At 37.3% G+C, this 21979-nt stretch overlaps 1 protein-coding gene and 2 pseudogenes across 1 annotated transcript; 2 read left to right on the top strand and 1 right to left on the bottom strand.

The window, feature by feature from the left end:
• The first annotated feature begins 738 nt into the window (after positions 1-738).
• LOC147279625 (disease resistance protein RPV1 pseudogene) lies at positions 739-21664 on the top strand (annotated as a pseudogene).
• LOC147279626 (TMV resistance protein N-like) lies at positions 13000-21511 on the bottom strand. Its single transcript, XM_086250073.1, has 6 exons — positions 20943-21511; positions 16590-17093; positions 15058-16162; positions 14646-14963; positions 13681-14547; positions 13000-13593 (listed from the first exon to the last, which is right to left on the bottom strand). Exons 1-6 carry the CDS (start codon positions 21149-21151, stop codon positions 13000-13002), a joined length of 3597 nt encoding a protein of 1198 aa, XP_086106199.1. The 5' UTR covers positions 21152-21511.
• LOC147279627 (disease resistance-like protein CSA1) lies at positions 17139-19789 on the top strand (annotated as a pseudogene).
• Positions 21665-21979: the final 315 nt, after the last annotated feature.

Here is a 21979-nt window from a genome sequence, read left to right as displayed (position 1 = left end):
CATTCTTGAACCAAGTTACCATTTTCTTGATCGAACGATCAAGAAAGTGGTAACGGTTTTTGCCCCACTGATTTGTTACCATTTTCTTGATGTTTGGTTCAAGAAAATGGTAACTTTGATCAAGAAAATGGTAACTTACTATTTCTTGAGAAAAAGTTACCATTTCTTGAGGAAAAAAATCAAAAAAATGGTAATTTTGGTCATGATTGGGCTTGGTTACCACATTCTTGAACCAAGTTACCATTTTCTTGATCGAATGATCAAAAAAGTGGTAACTTGGTTTGAGGCAAGGTTTTAGTTACCATTTTCTTGATGTTTGGTTCAAGAAAATGGTAACTTCGATCAAGAATATGGTAAGTTACCAAATCTTGATCAAGAGTTACCATTATCTTGAAGGATGCATCAAAAAATTGGTAAAACTTGTTTACCAGTTCAGCAGGTTATCAATTTTTTTTTTTTTTTTTTTTTTGGTGCAGGCATTGCATGCCTGCTGTCATGATAGAAGGTCCCGACATAAACATGAGTAATTGCGTTGTTTATTCTAGCCAACTACTATGCCCAGGTGGCAAAGCTTAATTTAACTTTGTAGCCTAAGTTTTTTTTTTTTTGTTTTGGTCACTAATCCCAAATAATAAAGCCAAAGTGTAGTTGGTGGGAACATACATTTGTAGCCTAAGTTTTTTTTGTTTTGGTCAATAATCGATCGTCTTCCTTCTTAGGACCACTGTGGTAGTGGCAATGGCTAGAAGGACAGCCCACGAGGCCTTCTCGTCATCCTCATCTTCCTCCTCAAAACATTGGATATACGACGTGTTCATGAGCTTAGGTGAAGATACACGCAAGGGCTTCACGGGCCATCTTTACATGGCATTAAAAGAAGTTGGAATCAACGCATTTATGGATGACAACGAACTAAGAAGCCGGGAAGATCTGGTGGAGGCAATCCAAGGGTCGAGTATCTCTGTGATCGTCTTCTCAAGGAGGTATGCGGATTCCACTTGGTGTCTTGAGGAGCTGGTCAAGATCATGGAGTGTAGAACAACAGACAACCAAATGGTCTTGCCAATATTTTATGATGTTGACCCTTCAGATGTTAGGAAACAAAGTGGTACTTTTGCACAAACATTTGAGAAACATAAAGATAAAGATAAAGATAAAGTAGTGAGGTGGAAGGCTGGTCTTATTGAAGCTGCAAATCTGTCTGGTTGGGATCTTAGAAATACTGTGGATCGGTAATTATTACTAATTTCATTGGCAAATGATTTACTTACTTCTCTCACTACTTCTGCTATATATCCCTTTCATTTTTTTTTTCTCTGTTTTTTTTTTCTGTTTTTAAATCGCACTCGGTTTTTTATCAAACTAAATTCAAAATAGATCAATTTATAAGTTCAACTGGTGATTTTTGCATTGATAATACAAGTGTTATTAGCTGCCCAACTAAAACTTTCTGCTCTGCAGCTGTATGTATATTCTGTACCTGTGCAAGTGTACATGTTTGGATGAGCTTAACAAACATTTTATGGTTATTTGAAGAGTTTGACTTTTCAATATATGAGTAGTTATATATATTAAATTTTACTTCCTCATACAAATTAAGGAACTATTGTCATAATGAATAAGTTAATGATTCATCAATTTATGAATTCTCAGTTTGCTTTTGAATTTAATCTTCAGGCATGAAGCGAAGTTTATCAGGAAAATTATTGACGAGATTACCAGACAATTGAACAACACAAACTTGCACATAGCTGTCTACCCAATTGGAATGGATTCTCGGGTGCAAATTATGAGTAATTATATGAACGTTGGGTTAGATGATGTTCGCATGGTTGGAATCTCTGGGATTGGTGGAATAGGCAAAACAACGGTTGCTAAAGCTATTTATAACCAATTTTATCATAGCTTTGAAGGAAAAAGTTTCCTTGCAAACGTTAAGAAAACTGCACAGCAATCCAATGGAATGTTAGTTTGCAAGAAAATCTTCTTTATGATATCTTACAACCAACAAAGATAAAAATAGGTGATGTTCATAAAGGGATGGATGTGATAACACAGAGACTTGGATGCAAAAGAGTACTTGTCATAATTGATGATGTAGATCAAGTTGATCAACTAAAAGCATTGGCTATAAATCGTGACTCGTTTGGTCCAGGAAGTAGAATTATTATAACAACAAGAAATGAACATTTGCTTGAGCAACTTGAAGTGGATGCAATATATTCATCTCGAGAAATGAATGAAGACGAGGCTCTTGAGCTCTTTAGTTGGCATTCCTTTGGAAATAGTTACCCTAATGAAGCATATATATTTTGAACTATCAAGAAATGTTGTTGCTTACTGCGGAGGTTTGCCACTGACTCATGACGTTTTAGGTTCTTTTCCGTTTAGAAGAAGCATGAGAGATTGGAAAAGTACGTTGGAGAAATTAAAAAATGTTCCTCGTGGCAAAATTCACGAAAAGTTCAAATAAACTTTGATGGGTTGAATGATTATAATTCCTTTATCCTTTGTGAGTGCAGACAGCACATATAATTCGGGTGATTTAGTTTAGGGTTCCCTAGGAAATCACATATAGGTTTTTCATTTCAAAACACTAAGGATGGAAGACCTTCTATCAGCTATCGTGCATTCTATTATAATAAAATAGATCAAAATATTAAACCATTGTTCAAGATTTTGATATATATATATATATATATCTACATTTTTTTTTTGGGAATGATTTTGATCTATATTATAATATGTACAAGAGAGAATTGTTTAATAATTTGAAAGGATTTATTGAACTTATTATGATTTTCTCTATAAAAAAAAGAAACAAATTATGATTAAATTTATTGTCTTCAATCATGCCAATCAACCGAATGTCTAAAATTTAAGAATAAAATTAAATTTACATCTCGAGGTATTTTAAATGTTTATATCTTTAGTGCATTTCAAATTGTACCTAATAACATTCCAAGTCATACCCTAGAGTTTTTCAAATCGTGCTTTTGGGCATCTCAAGTCGTTGCTTGAGAATTTCATTTCGTACCTCTCGGTATTTTAAATATTTATACCTTTGGTGCATTTCAAATTGTACATAGTGACATTTCAAGTCATTTTTTTACGTTTTTCAAGTCATATTCTAGAGTTTCTCAAGCCGTTCTTTAGGACATCCAAAGTCATTCCCTGAGAATTTCAGTTCGTAACTCGAGGTATTTTAAATGTTTATATCCTTGGTGCATTTAAAATTGTACCTAATGACATTGCAAGTCATGTTTTGATGATTTCCAAGCCATACTCTAGAGTTTCTCAAGTCGTTCCTTAGGGCATTTTTAATCGTTCCTTAGAGCATCCTAAGTCGTTCGTTGAAAATTTCAATTCGTAATTCGAGAGATTTTAAATTTGTATACCATTGGTGTATTTGAAATTGTACCAAGTGACATTCCAAGTCATGTTTTGACGCTTCCCAAGTCATACCCTAAAGTTTCTCAAGTCGTTCTTTAGGGCATCGCAAATCGTACCTTAGGACATCTTAAGTCATTCCTTGAGAATTTCAGTTCGTACCTCTAGGTATTTTAAAAGTTTATACCCATGGTGCATTTCAAATTTTATCTAGTGACATTCCAAGTCAAGTTTTGACGCTTACAAAGTCAATACGTAAGAGTTTCTCAAGTAGTTTCTTAGGGCATCTCAAATCGTTCCTTAGGGTATCTCAAATCGTTTCTTAAGGTTTCAGTTTGTACATCGAGGTATTTTAAATGTTTATTCCCTTGGTGCATTTCAAATTGTACCAAGTGACATTCAAAGTTATGTTTTGACGCATCCTAAGTCATACCCTAGAGTTTCTCAAGTCGTTGTTCAGAGCATCAACAGTCGTTCCGTAGGGCATCCTAAGTCGTTCGTTGCAAATTTCAATTTGTAACTCGAGGGATTTTAAATGTTTATACCCTTGGTGATTTTACCTAGTGACATTCCAAGTCATGTTTTGACATTTCTCAAGTCATACCCTAGAGTTTTTCAAGTCGTTCCTTAGGGTATTCCAAGTCGTTGATCGGTGACACTCCTTAAAGCAACTCTATAATTCCCCAATTAATTCCTTAGCCTCAAATTCTCGTCAATTCATTCTCCTAATTCAAATCCTACACCTAGTCTTCTCTAACGTAAAGCAGCAAATCCCTAAAACAGACAATTAAACCACAGTACTCAACAATATAAACAGATAAGTTTCACTCATTGTTTAACCACGTAAAATGACAAAAATGCCCTTCTTGGCTCCTTTACTCGGATCTCAAATCCGACAGCATAACGGCATCGGGAATGAGATTTCCCGAGCCCGTGTACCTGTTAAGACCAGACAATCAACAAATACAATTCAGAAACACAATTGGGCCACTGAACGACCGAAACAGGCGGCCGCCAACACACACGGTGGCTGCCCAACCCCCAAACAACACAGAGAATACCACAAAACTCACCACTGGACCAGGAAAGGCTTTTGGAGGTTCCGAAGAGGCATACCGACGAAGAAGACCACCCAAATCGCCGCCATACAAGGCGGAGCTACAGTGGCCGTGGCTGCAAAATAGGAGAATCGGAATCGAATCACAAATGGCTCAAACTAAGTACACAGACATGAAGAGTATGTCGAGAAGATGAAGAATGATACCTCACTCGACGAAAAACACCGCCAGATTCGCCAGAAAAGCCGTCGAAGCAGCCGCAACATGGTTGTGTCGAATCGCCGTCGTGGAGCGTCACCGGCGTGAGGGAAGGGCATGGGAAGACTCGCCGTGGCCTAGGGAAGAGAACCCAGGGGGTCCGGCGCCGCAACTCCGTCAGAAAAACGCAGATCGCCGGCGAAAGCATCTTCTCTGTCTTCACATCGATTCGTCGCGATGGTGGCTCAGGTGGGTGATCGGCGGCCATGGGAAGGAAGAGGGGAGGATGGCGAGCACAGTGGACCAAACACCCAGCCCAGCCGCCGCCGGACGCGCCGCCACGCGCCGGCGACAGGGGCGGCGAGGGTGAGGGGCGAGAGAGAGACAAACGCGCGGGGAGAGAGAGAGAGAGAGAGAGAGAGAGAGAGAGGAAATCTGATTTTTGGGTATTTAAAACCCACTTTTATAAATTTACAAAATTGCCCCTCACTTCACATGTCCGTATCTTTCAAACCGTAACTCTGATTGACGCGTGCCGCGTGTCTACGAACTCGTGGGCTCGAGACCTTTCCAACGTGCCCAAAGTCAAAGAAGAAAGTCCATTAGTTTTAAAAGTCAACTTTTGGGTCAAGCCCAATTTAAAACAAAAATTAAAAATTAAACCAAAACCTTTTAAATTTCCAAATAAATTCCCAAAATCCTTAAAATAACTCCTTGAAAAATACGGGGTCTTACAAGTCGTTCCTTAGGGCATCTCCAATTCTTCCTTGGGGTATCTCAAGTCATTTCTTGACAATTTTAAATGGTAACTCGAGAGATTTTAAATGTTTATATCCTTGGTGCATTACAAATAGTACAAAGTGACATTCCAAGTCATGTTTTGACGCTTTTCAAGTCATACCCTAGAGTTTTTCAAGTCGTTCCTTAGGGCATCTATAGTCGTTCCTTATGACATACCAAGTCATTCGTTGAAAATTTTAGTTCGTACCTCGAGGTATTTTAAATTTTTATATCCTTGGTGCATTTCGAGTTGTACCTAGTGACATTCCAGGTATGTTTAACGCTTCTTAAGTCGTTCCTTAGGGCATCTCAAGTTGTTCCTTGAGAATTTCAGTTTGTACCTCGAGGTATTTTAAATGTTTATATCATTGATGAATTTCAAATTGTACCTACTGACATTAAAAATCATGTTTTGGACGCATCCCAAGTCATACCCTAGAGTTTTTATAGTTGTTCCTTAGAACATCTCCAGTTCTTCCTTAGGATATCCCAAGTTGTTCCTTGAAAATTTCAATTCGTAACTCAAGGGATTTTAAATATTTATACCCTTTGGTGCATTTCAAATAATACATAGTGACATTCCAAGTCATGTTTTAACGCTTTTCAAGTCATACCCTAAAGTTTTACAAGTAGTTTCTTAAGAAATACTAAGTCGTTCGTTGAAAACACCAGTTCGTACCTCGAGGTATTTTAAATGTTTATATCCTTTGTCCATTTAGAATTGTACCTAATGACATTTCAAGTATGTTTTGACGCTTCTCAAGTCATACCCAAGAGTTTCTCGAGTCATTCTTTAGGGCATCTCAAGTTGTACCTTGAGAATTTCAATTCATACCTCGAGATATTTTAAATTTTTATACTCTTGGTGCATTTCAAATTGTACCTAGTGACATTACAAATCATATTTTGACGCATCCCAAGTCATACTCTAGAGTTTCTAAAGTCGTTTCTTAGGGCATCTTCAGTTCTTTCTTAGGGTATCCCAAGTCGTTCATTGAAAATTTCAATTCATAACTCGAGAGATTTGAAATGTTTATTCCCTTGGTGCATTTCAAATAGTACATAGTGACATTCCAAGTCATGTTTTGACATTTTCCAAGTTATACCCTAGAGTTTTTCAAGTCGTTCCTCAGGGCATCTGCAGTCGTTCCTTAAGAAAAACCAAGTTTTTCATTGAAAATTTATGTTCGTACCTCGAGGTATTTTAAATTTTTATATTCATGGTGCATTTAGAATTGTACCTAATGACATTCCAAGTATGTTTTGATGATTCCCAAGTCATAACCTAGAGTTTCTTAAGTCATTCCTTAGGGTATCTCAAGTCGTTCCTTGAGAATTTCAGTTCGTACCTTAAGGTATTTTAAATGTTTATACCCTTGGTAAATTTCAAATTATACCTAGTGACATTACAAATCATGTTTTGACGCATTTCAAGTCATACTCTAGAGTTTCTAAAGTCATTTATTAAGGCATCTCCAGTTCTTTCTTAGGGTATCCCAAGTCGTTCCTTGAAAATTTCAATTCGTAACTCAAGAGATTTTAAATGTGTATACCCTTGGTGCGTTTCAAATAGTACAAAGTGACATTCCAAGTCATGTTTTGAGGCTTTCAAGTGATACTCTAGAGTTTTTCAAATCGTTACTTAGGGCATCTGCAGTCGTTGGTTAGGACATACCAAGTCGTTCGTTAAAAATTTCAGTTCATATCTCGAGGTATTTTAAATGTTTATATCCTTGTTGCATTTATAATTGTACCTAGTGACATTTCAAGTATGTTTTGAAGCTTCCCAAGTCATAACCTAGAGTTTCTCAAGTCGTTCCTTAGGACATCTTAAGTCATTTATTGAGAATTTTAGTTCGTACCCCGAGGTATTTAAAATTTTTATACCCTTGGTGCATTTCAAATTGTACCTAGTGATATTACAAATCATGTTTTGATTCATTCCAAGTCGTACCCTAGAGTTTCTAAAGTTGTTTCTTAGGGCATCTCAAGTTCTTCCTTAAGGTATCCCAAGTTGTTCCTTGAAAATTTCAATTCGTAACTTGAGAGATTTTAAATGTGCATACCCTTCGTTCATTTCAAATAGTACATAGTGACATTCCAAGTCATGTTTTGAGACTTTCCACGTCATACCCTAGAGTTTTTCAAGTCGTTCATTAGGACATATGTAGTCGTTCGTTTTGACATACCAAGTCGGTCGTTTAAAATTTCTGTTCATACCTTGGGCAATTGTAAGGGAAGGGTTTCCTATCCTCTATAAATAGGGACCCTTACCCACATAGAAAATGATCTATCTCCATCTCTCATATCTCATCTCCCTAATGTTTAGACCTAGCTCTCATTTTCTTTTTAGAACTCTCATGCTCCCTTTGTACAATGTAAAACATTTATTCATAATGAGAACCCAAAAGACCTAAGTGGACGTAGCCCGATCACATGGATCGTGGTGAACCACTATACATCTCGTGTTCATTGTGTATATATTAAATCTACTACCGATCCAAATTTGTGCATCAACAATACCCTTGATGCATTTCTAATTGTACCTAGTGACATTCTAAGTCATGTTTTAATGCTTCCAAAGTCATACTTTAGAGTTTCTGAAATCGTTCTTTAGGGCATCACCAGTCTTTCCTTAGGGCATCACCAGTCATTCCTTAGAGAACCCCAAGTCATTCGTTGAAATTTCAGTTTGTACCTTGAGGTATTTTCAATGTTTATACCTTTGTTACAGTTCAAATTAATTGTACCTAGTGACATCCCAAGTCATGTTTTGAAGCTTCCAAAGTCATACATTAGAGTTTCTCAAGAATTGTTCCTTAGGGTATCTAAAGTCATTTCTTAGGGTATCTAAAGTTATTCTTTAGGACATCCCAAGTCGTTCCTTGAGAATTTAGTTCGTAACTCGAGAGATTTTAAATGTTTATACCCCTAGTGCATTTCAAATTGTATCTAGTGACATCCCAAGTCATACCCTAAGGTTTCTTTAGTCGTTCCTTAGGGCTTCCCAAGTCGTTCCATGAGAATTTCATTTCATACCTCGAGGTATTTTAAATGTTTATACCGTTGGTGCATTTGAAATTGTACCTAATGATATTCCAAGTCAAGTTTTGACGCTTCCCAAGTCATACCATAAAGTTTCTCAAGTCGTTCATTAGAGTATCTACAGTTGTTCCTTATGACATCTAAAGTCGTTCATGGAGAATTTCAGTTCGCATCTCGATGTATTTTAAATATTTATACCTTTGGTACATTTCAAATTGTACCTATGACATTCCAAGTTATGTTCTGATGTTTCCCAAGTCATACCCTAGAGTTTTTGAAGTCGTTTCTTAGGACATCTCTAGTCGTTCCTTAAGGAATCTCAAGTTCTTCCTTGAGAATTTAAGTTCATACCTCGAAGTAGTTTAAATGTTTATACCATTGGTACATTTCAAATTGTACCTAGTGACATCCCAAGTCATGTTTTGACGCTTTCTAAGTCATACCCTAGAGTTTCTAAAGTCATTCTTTAGGTCTTCTCAAGTCATTCTTTAGGGCATCCCAAGTCGTTCTTTGAGAATTTCAGTTTATACCTCGAGGTGTTTTAAATGTTTATATCCTTGTTGCAATTGAAAGTGGACCTAGTGACATTCCAAGTCATATTTTGACGCTTTCAAAGTCATACCCTAAAGTTTCTGAAGTCATTCCTTAGGGCATCCCAAGTTGTTCCTTGAGAATTTCAGTTCGTTACTCAAGGTATTTTAAATATTTATACCCTTGGTGCATTTGAAATTGTACCTAGTAACATTCCAAGTTATGTTTTGACTCTTCCCAAGTCATACCCTAGAGTTTTTCAAGTCGTTCCTTAGGGCATCTTCAGTTGTTCCTTAGGGAATCTCAAGTCGTTCTTTGAAAATTTCAGTTCGTACTTCGAGGTATTTTAATTGTTTATACCCTTGATGCATTTCAAATTGTATCTAATAACATCCCAAGTCATGTTTTAACAAATCCAAACTCATACTTTAGAGTTTTTCATGTCGTTTTTTAGAGTATCTCAAGTCGTTCAATACTGCATCTTAAGTCATTCCTTGAGAATTTAAGTTCGTATTTCGAGATGTTTTAAATTTTTATACACTTGGTGCATTTTAAATTGTACCTAGTGACATTCCAAGTTATGTTTTGATGCTTTCTAAGTCATACCCTGGAGTTTCTGAAGTCGTTCTTTTGGGCATCTACAGTCGTTCCTTAGAGAATCTCAAGTCGTTCGTTGATAATTTCAGTTCGTACCTCGAGGTATTTTAAATGTTTATACCCTTGGTACATTTCAAATTGTACCTAGTGATATTTCAAGTCACGTTTTAACGCTTCCCAAGTTATACCCTAAAGTTTCTGAAATCGTTCCTTAGGGCATTTAAAGTCGTTCCTTAAGAAATCGCAAGTCGTTCGTTAAAAATTTTAGTTCGTACCTTGAGCTATTTTAATTGTTTATACCTTTAGTGCATTTCAAATTGTATTTAATAACATCCCGAATCATATTTTAACGAATCCAAAGTCATACCTTAGAGGTTTTCAAGTTGTTCATTAGAGTATCTCAAGTCGTTCAATACTGTATCTTAAGTCGTTCCTTGAGAATTTAAGTTCGTACTTCGAGGTATTATAAATCTTTATACCTTTGGTGCATTTTAAATTGTACCTAACGACATTTCAAGTTATGTTTTGACGCTTCTCAAGTCATACCCTAGAGTTTCTGAAGTCGTTCCTTAGGGAATCTCAAGTCGTTCGTTAATAATTTCAGTTCGTATCTCGAGGTATTTTAAATGTTCATACCCTTGGTGCATTTCAAATTGTACTTAGTGACATCCCAAGTCATGTCTTGACGCTTTCAAAGTCATACCTCAAAGTTTCTCAAATCGTTCCTTTGGGCATCTTCAGTCGTTCCCTAGAGCATCCTAAGTTGTTCGTTGAAAATGTCAATTCGTACCTCGAGGTATTTTAAATATTTATACTATTGGTGCATTTCAAATTGTACCTAATGACATTCAAAGTCATGTTTTGACACTTCCTAAGTCATACCCTAGAGTTTCTCAAGTAGTTCTTTAGGGCATCTTCAGTCGTGCCTTAGAGCATCTCAAGTCAGTCATTGAAAATTTCAGTTCGTATCTCGAAGGATTTTAAATGTTTATACCTTTCGTGCATTTCAAATTGTACCTAGTGACATTCCAAGTCATGTTTTGACTCTTCCAAAGTCATACCTAGAGTTTCTGATGTCGTTCATTAGGGCATCTCCAGTCGTTCCTTAGGGAATACCAAGTCGTTTGTTGAAAATTTCAGTTTGTTCCTCGAGGTATTTTAAATGTTTATACTCTTAGTGCATTTCAAATTGTACTTAGTGATATCTCAAGTCATGTTTTGATGCTTCTCCAACTCATTTACACATTCATCTCTCTTTTTTTCTCTTCTCTGTTCTCCTCCATCTCCATCTCCAGCTTCTTTTCTCTACTCTCCTCAATCTGGCGCACACCCTTTTCTCCGGCTTCTCTCTCTTCTCTCTGGTTTTTCTCTCTAGCGACTACAACCCCTGCCCTCCCAGCCCCGTGTCGACCCTCCCAACCCAACCCCGCGCCCAGCTTCTCCTTCATCTCCAACTTCTCTCTCCTCTCTTCGGCTTCTCTATTCTCTCCCATTTCTCTGGTTTTTCTCTCCGGTGACGACAACCCCAGCCCTCCCAGCCCAGCCCAGCCCCACCCCGCGCCCAACTTCTCTTTCATCTCCGGATTCTCTCTCCTCTCTGATTTTTCTCTCCGGCGACGACAACCTCGACCTTCCCAACCCAGCCCCGCCTCGCGCCCAGCTTCTCCTCCATCTCCGGCTTCTCTCTCCTCTCTAGCTTTTCTCTCTGGCGACAACCCTGGGCCGACCAACCCAGCCCAGCCCAACGCCGACCCATCCTCTCTCCAGTGCCGAACGGCCTGTGACAGGGACTGTGGCGGCGTTAGCATTGTGGTTCGGTGTCAGAGCTCGTTTGCGTTTGCGTTTGCGACTGGTCTTGGCAGGGTGGCTCGGTTGATAAGCCAGAGAGAGAAAATGAGGGAGGAGAGGGAAGAAAAGAAAGAGATGTGGGGTTGAGGGTGCTGCGCGTGGTGGTGCGGAGTGGGTGGGGTGGGAAGTGGGAGGTGGGGTCGGAGGTGGGGTGTGTTTGCTGGTTTTGAGTGGGAGGTGTGTATTGTTTGGATGTTGGGTGAGGTGTGTAGAGTTTGATGGATGAGGTGGGTGTGCAATAAGAAATTTGGAGAAATTTGGTGAAATGACTAATTTTGATAATGAAAGGGGTGTGTTAAAGAGAAATTTCAAATTTTAGGAGAGAGTAAAGGGTGTGCAAAAAGAAAAAAAAACAGGTGTGTAAATAGCAGCTCTCTTTTTAAAAAGGAGCTATGACTATTTGGTCTAATAGATGATACTAGGTTTCCTTTTGTCGGAGTAAGTCTTGAGTTCAAAACTCATGGACGTCAGTTGATTAATAAAAAAAATATTATGTGTTACCATAACACCACGCACTATGTTGATGTTCACGTGGTGAAATTACGGTTACATAAAATAATTTCTCAACCAAACAATGTGGCAATGTTTAATTTCTTTCTTAAATTTAATATTTTAGTTTTTTAACTTTTTTTTTTCTTTGGCCAAAACAATTTATACTAAATTACTCTAAAGGACAAAAAATTCAAAGTTTATAACTGGAACTCTAGCTAAATAAAAAATTAAGTTAAAACTCAATCTATTCGTGTGGGCGCGTCTAGAGACCAGAAACATGCTACCGAGTTCTCGGCCATATGCCGAGGGCTCGGCAGGCTGAGCATTAGGTAGGCTTTCCGAGAGCTCGGCGGATGCAAATGCATCCTCCATTTGCTAATTTTTAGGTTGCAGATGTATCTATTTAGGTTGCAAATGCCTTTTTTTTAGGTTGCGGTTGCATTTTTTTAGGTTGAAGATGACATGTTTTAAGTCGTAGATGCAAATTTTAGGTTACAGATATAGCTTTCAGATGCAGGTTTAAGTTGTAAATGCAATTGACTTGTAAACCCGAACGATCTACCAGACTGCCGCATAAGAAGTGCTTCAGCAGTTTGATACGAATTTTTGGTTTTTGAATGACCTCCCAAAATCTATATCAACATGATATACTTAAAATGTACATGCAAATAAGTCATTCTGCATTACAGGTTGGCAAAAATGTGGGATATGCAACTGTCAAGTCATCAATTAACATATAATTAGATAGTAAAAAATATGACAGTGGTGAATTGTAAATAAAAAACGTTAGGTACTACATTGAAAAAATTGAAATCATAGGTTGCAAGTTGTGAAACACCCCAAACCTGAGAAGTGTAAATTGTAATTTTCTCTAAATTAAATCATACCACATGGACAAAATAAATAATCAAAAATTTATAATAAGAAAAAAATTATGTATGATCTTTTAGAATTGTCAAACAGATAAACAAATGAATTAAGGCTTGGCTTGGTCCTGCCCTCATCATCATCATCATCATCATCACATGAGTCATGGCTTGGTCCTACCTCATCATCATCCTCATTCCTCATCATCCTCATCCTCATCATCATCATCACATGAGTCAGGGCTTCGTCCTGCCTCATCATCACCAAGCATTCTATTATTTCTACTTTTCGATATCAATTCTTCCCAATCACTGTCGGAATGAAATTGGGAATAATCATACGGATTAATACCACAATCCCTCGCCTCATTCATTAATTTGTCCCATACTAGACTAACCCCTGTTTTCTTCACCCTTACGGTTGTGGAATAAATTGGAGATTCTACTTCTACATAAATGATGACCTTGTCGCCGCCTTGCAAATTGAGCACATCGTTTGATATTTGTGACTGCCAAAGATGCTTTTTACGGCGACTTGAATCTATTCTTATGCAATCCATTAAATTGGCTTGAAGATGAGTGCGCTTGCTAACATTTGCAATACAAATGGGATAAGTATGAAAGTACCCTCTGTCGTTGACGATGCACAGAGTCAAGCCTTTCAAATTATGACCAGGATTTTGAGGCACTTCAAAAGAGACTGTATTACCCTTACCGACATACTTGAACCACTCAGGAATATCATTTAAAGGAAGATAAATGCCACCAGGTCCACTCGAAGTCCATCCCTGCACCATGTGGAGCAAGATTTGTATAAGCAGTACAAGCCTGTGCATATTCGTATTCATGAGAGAGAGAGAGAGAGAGAGAGAGACCTGAAGGATGTTCTTCTTAAAAGCAGTAGTGAGATTGGTGCACCAATCCATATGAATCTCTGTCATGGAGTTTAACGACTTGTCCAAGCCTGGAATCTCAATGAGCTTGCGGCAACAAAACAGAGACAGTTTTCTAATGTTCGACATTTTTGAAAAATCTGGCATTCTTGTCAATGCAGTGCAGTGATCCGCTTTCAGGACTTTCAGATTTATTGGTAAATATGGGATTTCATGAAGATTTTGGCAACTATTTAAATTTAATTCTTCAAGGTTGGAAAGGCTACTGAGGGTTGATGGTAGACTATGAAAGCTATTTGAATGTAGATCTAAAACTTCCAAAGAACGTAGACTCCCAAGATCATTGGGAATTGCATCATCATTTAAATTGCAGTTTGAAAGAAACAATGATGTTAAAGAGTTTAAGCCACAAAATGAAAGAGGCAACTCTAAAGACCAGAACCGATTGCCATATAATATAGAACCTAGACATAAATGTCTCAGGCTCTTCAGTCGTACTATTGTAGATGGTACTTTTCTTATGGTTGTGTTTTTTGCACAAAGTGTTGTCAGTGATACCATCTCTCCCAAGTCCTCATCCAAGTTTTCAATTCTTAAACAGTCATCAAGAACAAGAGTTTCAATAGATTTCGACTGATAGAAATTCTTAGGGAGATCCTTAAGCATTTTGCAGCCTCTCAAATTTACCAAAGAAAGACTTTCTAGATTTCCAATGGACTGGTGAATCTCAGACAACTTAGAACAATATCTGAGCGTCAATTTCTCAAGATTTGGGAGGTTTGAAAAGTCTGGTGATTGTGTTAAGGAAAAGGAATAACTGAGATCAAGAATCTTCAACTTCCCAAGCAACTGTTAAAAAAAACGTAAAGAAAACAACAATTGAAATCCAGAAAGAAGAGAAAATGAGAATGATGTTTTGTATAAAACCATGGTTGGAGCTATTGTACCTTGGAATCCTTCCAAACTTGTCTGAGATTGCTATACTGCAGGTCCATAACAACTAGGTTTCGTTGATTAAAGTCATTTGGTAAGAACTCTTGAGGGAATCCGTGCCAGCACAACCATCTTAAACTATTGGGAAGATATTTGTAGTCTCCAGTGAGCTTTATGTAGTTAAGTTGGAGCAATCTCAGTCTCCTCATATTTACAAATGCTTCTGTACTGAAACAAGAGGTTTTATCTGTCATTTCAGGCCATGTAATCTTGTAACGATTAGCCATCATTCTTCGCGATGTTAGAGTGAGTCCTTGTATTTCTTCAGTTCCCTGTTAGCAAAAGGCACTAAGTAAGAAACGATTATTTGCATGTGAAAAGGAAATAAGCTTCTCTTGTAATATGCATTCTAAAATTTGTACTTACAGATTTGTCTGTCAACACATTTGTAACATCTTCATCGTTCCACAATCTACTATAGTTTCCACGTTCATCAGGGTATTTTGCACGAATGATTTCTCTGCCCATGTCCCGAAGCAAATCATGCATCATCAGCTTGTTTGTTTCACTAACAGTGATAAGGCAGCGTTCAAGAAGGACACTCATTCCTATTTCTGCAAAAAAGCCACAACCATCCAATATTTTTGTGACATAGTTTTTGTTCATTCCAATAAAGAAACAAGCTATGTCAAGGAATATGTCCTTCATTTTCTCATCACTTAGCCCTTCATAGCTTAGTTCAAGCTGTTTCTGAATATCTCCAAAAGGAATTGTTTTTAATTTATCCAATGTGCTTTTCCAATCTCTAGTGCTTCTTCCAAACAGAAAAGAACCTAACACTTTAAGAGCCAATGGTAACCCTCCACAGTAAGCAACAACATTTCTTGAGAGTTCAAAATATCCTTCATTAGGACAAGAATTTGTAAAGGCATGCCAGCTAAAAAGCTCAAGACCTTCTTCTTCATTCATTGCTTGTGCTAAATATTTTGTATCCACTTTAAGTTGCTTTAGCAAATGCTCATCTCTTGTTGTTATAATAATAATACTTCCTGGACCAAACCAATCTCGGTTTCCAACTAATGCATCTAATTGGTTCACTCGATCTACATCATCAATTATGACAAGTACCCTGATACATCGAAGTCTATCTTTTATCACAGTGATCCCTTCATCAACACTATTTACCTCTATCTTTGTATGATTCAAGATATGAGAAAGAAGTTTTTCTTGCAAACGAATCAGACCATTGGGTTGCTTTGCAGTTTCCCTAATGTCTGCAAGGAAACTTTTACCTTGGACGCTATGACAAAATTGGTTATATATGGCTTTGGCAAGCGTTGTTTTACCCAATCCACCCATCCCCCATATTCCAACCATGCGAACGTCATTTGATCCAACACCTAGATGAGAAATTATATCTTTCAAACGTTTGTTTATTCCAACTGGGTGAACGGCTACGGATAAATTTTTGCCGGTAATCTTTTTGGTAATATTCTCATCAATAATTTTCCTTATAAACTTTGCTTCATGCCTGCCAATTAAATTAAAAAATAGAACTAATTAATTAAAAGTCATTTTGACAAGGTTAAATTGAATCAAAACTTATTCATTATGACATATGATTGGTTAGAATGAAATAGATTTGGCTACTATTCCTTCATTTGTACGGGCAAGTAAAATCCAACTTAATTGGTTAATGAAGACCTTTAAATTTCATTAATATTTTGCTGAATATATATATATATATGTAAAGATACATATAAATTAATTATCTTAGTTTAGTTTTATGAGTACTCATTAAGAAGATTTTAACATTTTATTTTTCTAATTCTAATTCCAAAATTTTGAATTTCTAAATACCCTCCAAATTTAAAATCCAAAAGAAAAGTGTAATAGAAAGCAGTAAATTAAGTAAATAAGAAGATCATAATTCGAGGAAATTAATTAGTAATATTTACCCATCCGCAGTAGTTCTAAGATCCCAGCCAGACAAATTTGCAGCTTCAGTAAGAGTAGATCTCCACCTCTGTACCATATCTTTATCTACATCTTTATGTTTCTGATGAAATGCCTCTCCAAAACTACCAGTCTGTTTTCTGACATCTGAAGGGTCGACATCGTAGAAAATTGGCAAAACTGTTTGCCCCAGTGTTGTTCTACACTCCATGATCTTGACCAGCTCCTCGAGACACCAACTGGAATCCCCATACCTCCTTGAGAACACGATGACAGCAATATTCGACCCTTGGATCGCTTGCACCAGTTCAGCTGAAACATTTTCCCCTCTTCTGAGTTCGTTTTCATCAATAAAAGCGTTGATTCCAGACGCTTTCAATGCCATGTAGAAGTGGTCCACGAAGCTTTTGCGTGTGTCTTCACCTCTGAAGCTCAAGAACACATCGTACTTCCAAGGTTTTGAGGATGATGATGAGAAGGCCTCATGGGTTCTGCTCGAGCTAGCCATTAATGGTAGCACGTCACACAGTACGTACTGGAGCACACAGTAAATGGTGTTGGATGGCAATGATTATATGCTGAAGCACAAAGTAAGTCGTCTTTGCTCAAGTCTTTCTATAACCGTTACAAGACAACAAGTTGTTTGTTTTTTTATTGTTTTAAGTACAAATTGTCAAATTTGTGCTTTCTTTAAAAATGCTAGTCTTTACTCAAGTCTTTCTAATTTGTTTGTTTTGCCTTTAACTTTTCTCGCCATGAGGGCTTACGCGCGGATAGCTCGGCTTCTTTACAGATGGCTGCTTCATAGCTAGTGTTGTTGTATATTGCTGTCAACATTTGAACAAATCAAACTTTGGATTTTTATACAACCATTGACTTAGACATTATAAACATTAGTTAGTTACGTTGTTAATTCTAGCCAGCTACTACGCCTAATTAAGTTTATGCCCGCCACATATATGTGGAATCTTCCTTTGCTCTCTCTTCATCCATTAGCCGTGTCACATATATAAAAATGAAATTAAATGTATAATTATTGATGCCCAGTTTGCCGGGTTGTCCGTCATCCATGATGGTCTGGCCAGGCCATGACAGTGGGTGGGTTTTATTTTTTCTTTTTCTAGTAAAATAATTTATTTTATTTTAGGATATACTTTAAATTTTTTTAAATGGTAGTTAAAAAAGTAAAAAAGCGTGGTCAGAACAAAATTATTCTTTCAACTTTTTGTTTGCATTTGATTAGGTGCCTGCTGGCCCTGCCTCATGGCTGGGTATATTTTATTGCTCCGCCATTGTATTAGCCAAGGAGGAAAATTTCGTTTTTTGGGGAGGGGGAGATTTTATTCCAATTCCATAATTTTTTTTTGGTAATATTTCGATTATTTCAGCAAAATTTTGGGAAATTTCTCTGTCTTATAACGTGCAAAGCCAGTGTCCTTTCGCAAGAGATTGTCGAAATTTCGTTTTTTAAACAACGTACCCAATTCTCTTTTCCATTTTCATAACATTTTTTACCATCCCCCCCCCCCCCCCTCACCCCCCACCGTCGCCAGCCAGAGGAGGCAGATCAGAGAGAAAGTCAAAGGGTGATTGAGGAGGGAGGAGAGAGAAGAGAGAAAAGAGATCTGGGAGATCGAGAAAAGAGATCGGGGAGGGAGAGGAGGAAGAAAGGGAGATCGGGGAAGGAGGAAGGAGGAACAGAAAGGGAGGAGAGAGAAGAGATGGGTCTGCGTGGGCTGGGTGAAAAATGTGGGATCTGCAATTGTCAAGTCATCAATTAACATATAATTAGATAGTGAAAAATATGGCAGTGGTGAATTGTAAATAAAAAACGTTAGGTACTAAATTGAAAAAATTGAAACAATAAGTTGCAAGTTGTGAAACACCCCGAACATGAGGGGTGTAAATTATAATTTTCTCTAAATTAAATTGTGGCACATGGACAAAATAAATAATCAAAAATTTATAATAAAAAAAATTATGTATGATCTTTTAGAATTGTCAAACAGATAAAAAAAATGAATTAACGACCCATTTAAATTAAGTTAAAAAACTAAAACTAAAAGAAAAAAGAAAAAAGGAAACAATGGATTTGCAAGACTGCAACCTCAGCGCATCCTCATATTCTCCTCCAAGAACTCGATCACCATAGTCTTGCTGCAAAAACAAACTCACTACAAACACTTCATGGTCACAATATTTTGATGATCTTTAATTTGAACTATCAATTCATATTGTGCAAAGCATCAAAAGCTAAAAACATAGGCAATTATTCATGTTTAATATTGCAGGTTATGAGTGTGGATGCGTTTTAAAATTTTTTGTTACTTTAACAGGTTATTTGCTTTTGACCATGTTGCCCTTTTTTAAGTTCAAAAGTTTTGTCTTGACATTTTCTTTTGGTTAAGGGCATTTTTTCAGGGAACTGAAGAAATTCAAGGACTCACTCTATGTTTGTAAAGATCTGATCAGCCTAGTTTCAGGGCAGAAGCATTTTCTAATATGAAGAGACTGAGATTGCTCCAACTCAACTACGTACCACTCACTGGAGACTACAAATATCTTTCCAATTAGTTAAGATGGCTCTGCTGGCATGGATTCCCTCTAAAGTTCATACCAAACGACTTCAATCTACCGAATATAGTTGTTATCGACCTACAGTATAGCAACCTAGTACAGGTTTGGAAGGATTCTGAGGTACAATAACCTCAACCATTACCTAACACGATCACCAGACTTTTCAAAACTCCCAAATCTCGAGAAATTGATTCTCAAAGACTGTAAGAGTTTGACAGAGATTCACCAGTCCATTGGACATCTTAAAAGTCTTGCTTCGGTGAACTTTAAAGACTGCAAAATTCTCAAGGGTCTCCCAAGGAGTTTCTATAAGTTGGAATCTATTGAGACTTTTGTTCTTTCTGGCTGTTCCAAATTTGAAAACTTGGCTGATGACTTGGGTGAGATGATTTCATTGACAACTCTTCTTGCAGATAACATAGCCATAAGAAAAATACCATCTTCCATAGTACGATTGAAGAACCTGAAATATTTATCTCTTTGTGACCTGAAATGGTCACCGCACAATTGCTTGTTGCCCTTAATCTTTTGCTCTTTGCTATTGCCAATACCATATCGGAGATCCATTAATCTATTTCCTCCTTCGTTACAGGGCTTAAACTCTTTTAAGACAGTTATTTCTTAGAGACTGCAATCTAATTGATGTTGTTCCTAAGGATCTTGGGAGTCTATCTTCTTTAAAAGTATTAGATCTAGGATGCAATAGTTTTCATAGCTTTCCATGTTTCAGTGGTCTTTCCAAGCTTCAATATTTATCACTGGATAGTTGCAATTTAACTACTGAGGCAATTGATCCTGTGGATCTTGGGAGCCTAGCTATCTTCTTTAGTAGCTTTGGATCTACAAGACAATAATTTTCATAGCCTTCCAAGCCTCATTGGTCTTTCCACGCTTGACTGTCTATTGCTGAATAATTGCAAAAACCTTGTTGAAGTCCCAGAGTTACCAAAAAAATTGACTATGCTGGCAGCGAATGACTGCACTGCATTGGAAAGAATGCCAGATTTTTCAGAAATGTCGAAGATGGATACATTGCTTCTGCACGATTCTCTCAAACTCATTGAGTTTCCTGGCTTGGATAAGTCCTCAAACTCCATGGGGTTGATTCAAATGGAAGGGTGCAGCAATATCACTCCTACTCTTAAGGAAAGCATCCTACATGTTCCCTCTCTCTCTCTCTCTCTCTCTCTCTCTCTCTCTCTCTCTCTCTCTCTCTCTCTCTCACACACACACACACACACCCCCACACACACACGTACTGCATACATAAGCATGCGCAAGCATGTATTGTTGGCTGTGGCATTTTTCTTATACATATCTTCCTTCACATGGTATAGGGATGGACTTCGAGTGGCAGAGGTGGCATTTTTCTCCCTGGAGATGATATTCCTGAGTGGTTCACCTATGTCGACGAGGGTGACCAAGTTTATTTTCAAGTGCCTCAAATTGTTGGTCATAATTTAGAAGCGTTGACTGTGTGCATCATTTATTCATGTTTACATGACGATGGATCTGTAGATGATATTTCCATTTATGTTCTAAATCATACGAAGCTCACTAGTTTTGTGGTCCGGCCAATGCGTCCCAACACAATAATTTCCCATGAAGTTATTTGGCAGGGAAATTTATCAAACAAGTTCAATATGGAAGGCGGAAACTGGTTTGAGTTTTATGTAGAATTTGGATCTGGTTACTGTGTGAAAAAAACAGGAGTCAATCTAGTATGGGACAAATTTATCAATGAAAATATGATTGAGTGTGAGTCTATCCCATATGCTTTCTTTGTTGGTGAGGACGAAAATGAGGAGGAGGATGTTGATGATGATGATGATGCAGAAATCACGTCAAATAGTAGCCTTGTTGATGATGAGGTCGATGATGCAGGACCAAGCCATGACTCATCTGATCCCAGTATTGAAATAATTACATATGAACAATTAGCAGCTAAAGAAAGATGAAGGGGAAGTACAGAAGCAATATAGCTCATTATAATTTCATATTAAGGCTCAAAATCACAAAAGCTGCAGGGAAACTGAGAAGCAACAGCGGTTGTCAAAACAGAGAAGTAGAAGAAGGTGTGAAAAACTGAACTTGAGCCATTCTTTTTGGTACCAGAGATATCTACATTGCAGCATAATTGAACTAGCTAGCATTTCTGGCTCTACACTAATTAATGTCCCTATAGCATTCCTTGATATATCTTGTTTCTTTTGGAATGGATATGAACTATGTCAAACAAATATTGGATGGTTGTGGCTTGTTTGCAGATATAGGAATTAGTGTCCTCCTTCAACGCTGCCTTGTAACTGTTAGTGAAAGAAACAAACTGATGATGCATGATTTGCTTCGAGACACGGGTAGAGAAATCGTGTGTGAAAGATCCCTTGACAGCCCTGGAAAATATAGTAGATTGTGGCATCATGAAGACGAAATAGATGTATTGACAGACAAATCTGTAAGTACTTTCCCAATCAGGTTTTGTGTTAAATGCATGTATTAAATATCCGTGTAATGTTATGCAGTTTCTTTTGTTACGTTCAATAGTATCAACCAAGGCTCATAGGTCATAATTAAGAAAGTATGTATAAATGGGACTATTTGCAGATCGTATAACAAGGTTAGGGTGCTTGTGGGTTCGAAACCATTAAGTTTTAGAAAATCCCATATGATGCAATATGAATTGGATTGTAGATTTTACAATAAAATCTTAGCTGATTCAAGGTTAAACTCCAATCCAATCCAAAGCAATTGACATTGGCCTGTTGGATTGGATTGGATGATTGGTGTTTTTAGTGAAGGAAAAAATATTGAAACA

This window comes from Dryas octopetala, chromosome 7 (genome assembly GCF_963921425.1).
Source record: "Dryas octopetala chromosome 7, drDryOcto1.1, whole genome shotgun sequence".
Lineage (NCBI taxonomy): Eukaryota > Viridiplantae > Streptophyta > Magnoliopsida > Rosales > Rosaceae > Dryas > Dryas octopetala.
This window is presented reverse-complemented; position numbering and strand designations above follow the sequence as displayed.

Excerpts from the sequence above, each read along its gene's own strand:
- LOC147279626 (XM_086250073.1), bottom strand. The coding sequence starts at position 21,151 with ATGAGCTATATTGCTTCTGTACTTCCCCTTCATCTTTCTTTAGCTGCT. Across the intron at positions 16,163-16,589 it reads CTTAGAACTACTGCGGATGG|GCATGAAGCAAAGTTTATAA; the intron begins GTAAATATTACT and ends TTTAATTGGCAG. Across the intron at positions 13,594-13,680 it reads TTAAGAAGAACATCCTTCAG|GGATGGACTTCGAGTGGACC; the intron begins GTCTCTCTCTCT and ends CACATGGTGCAG.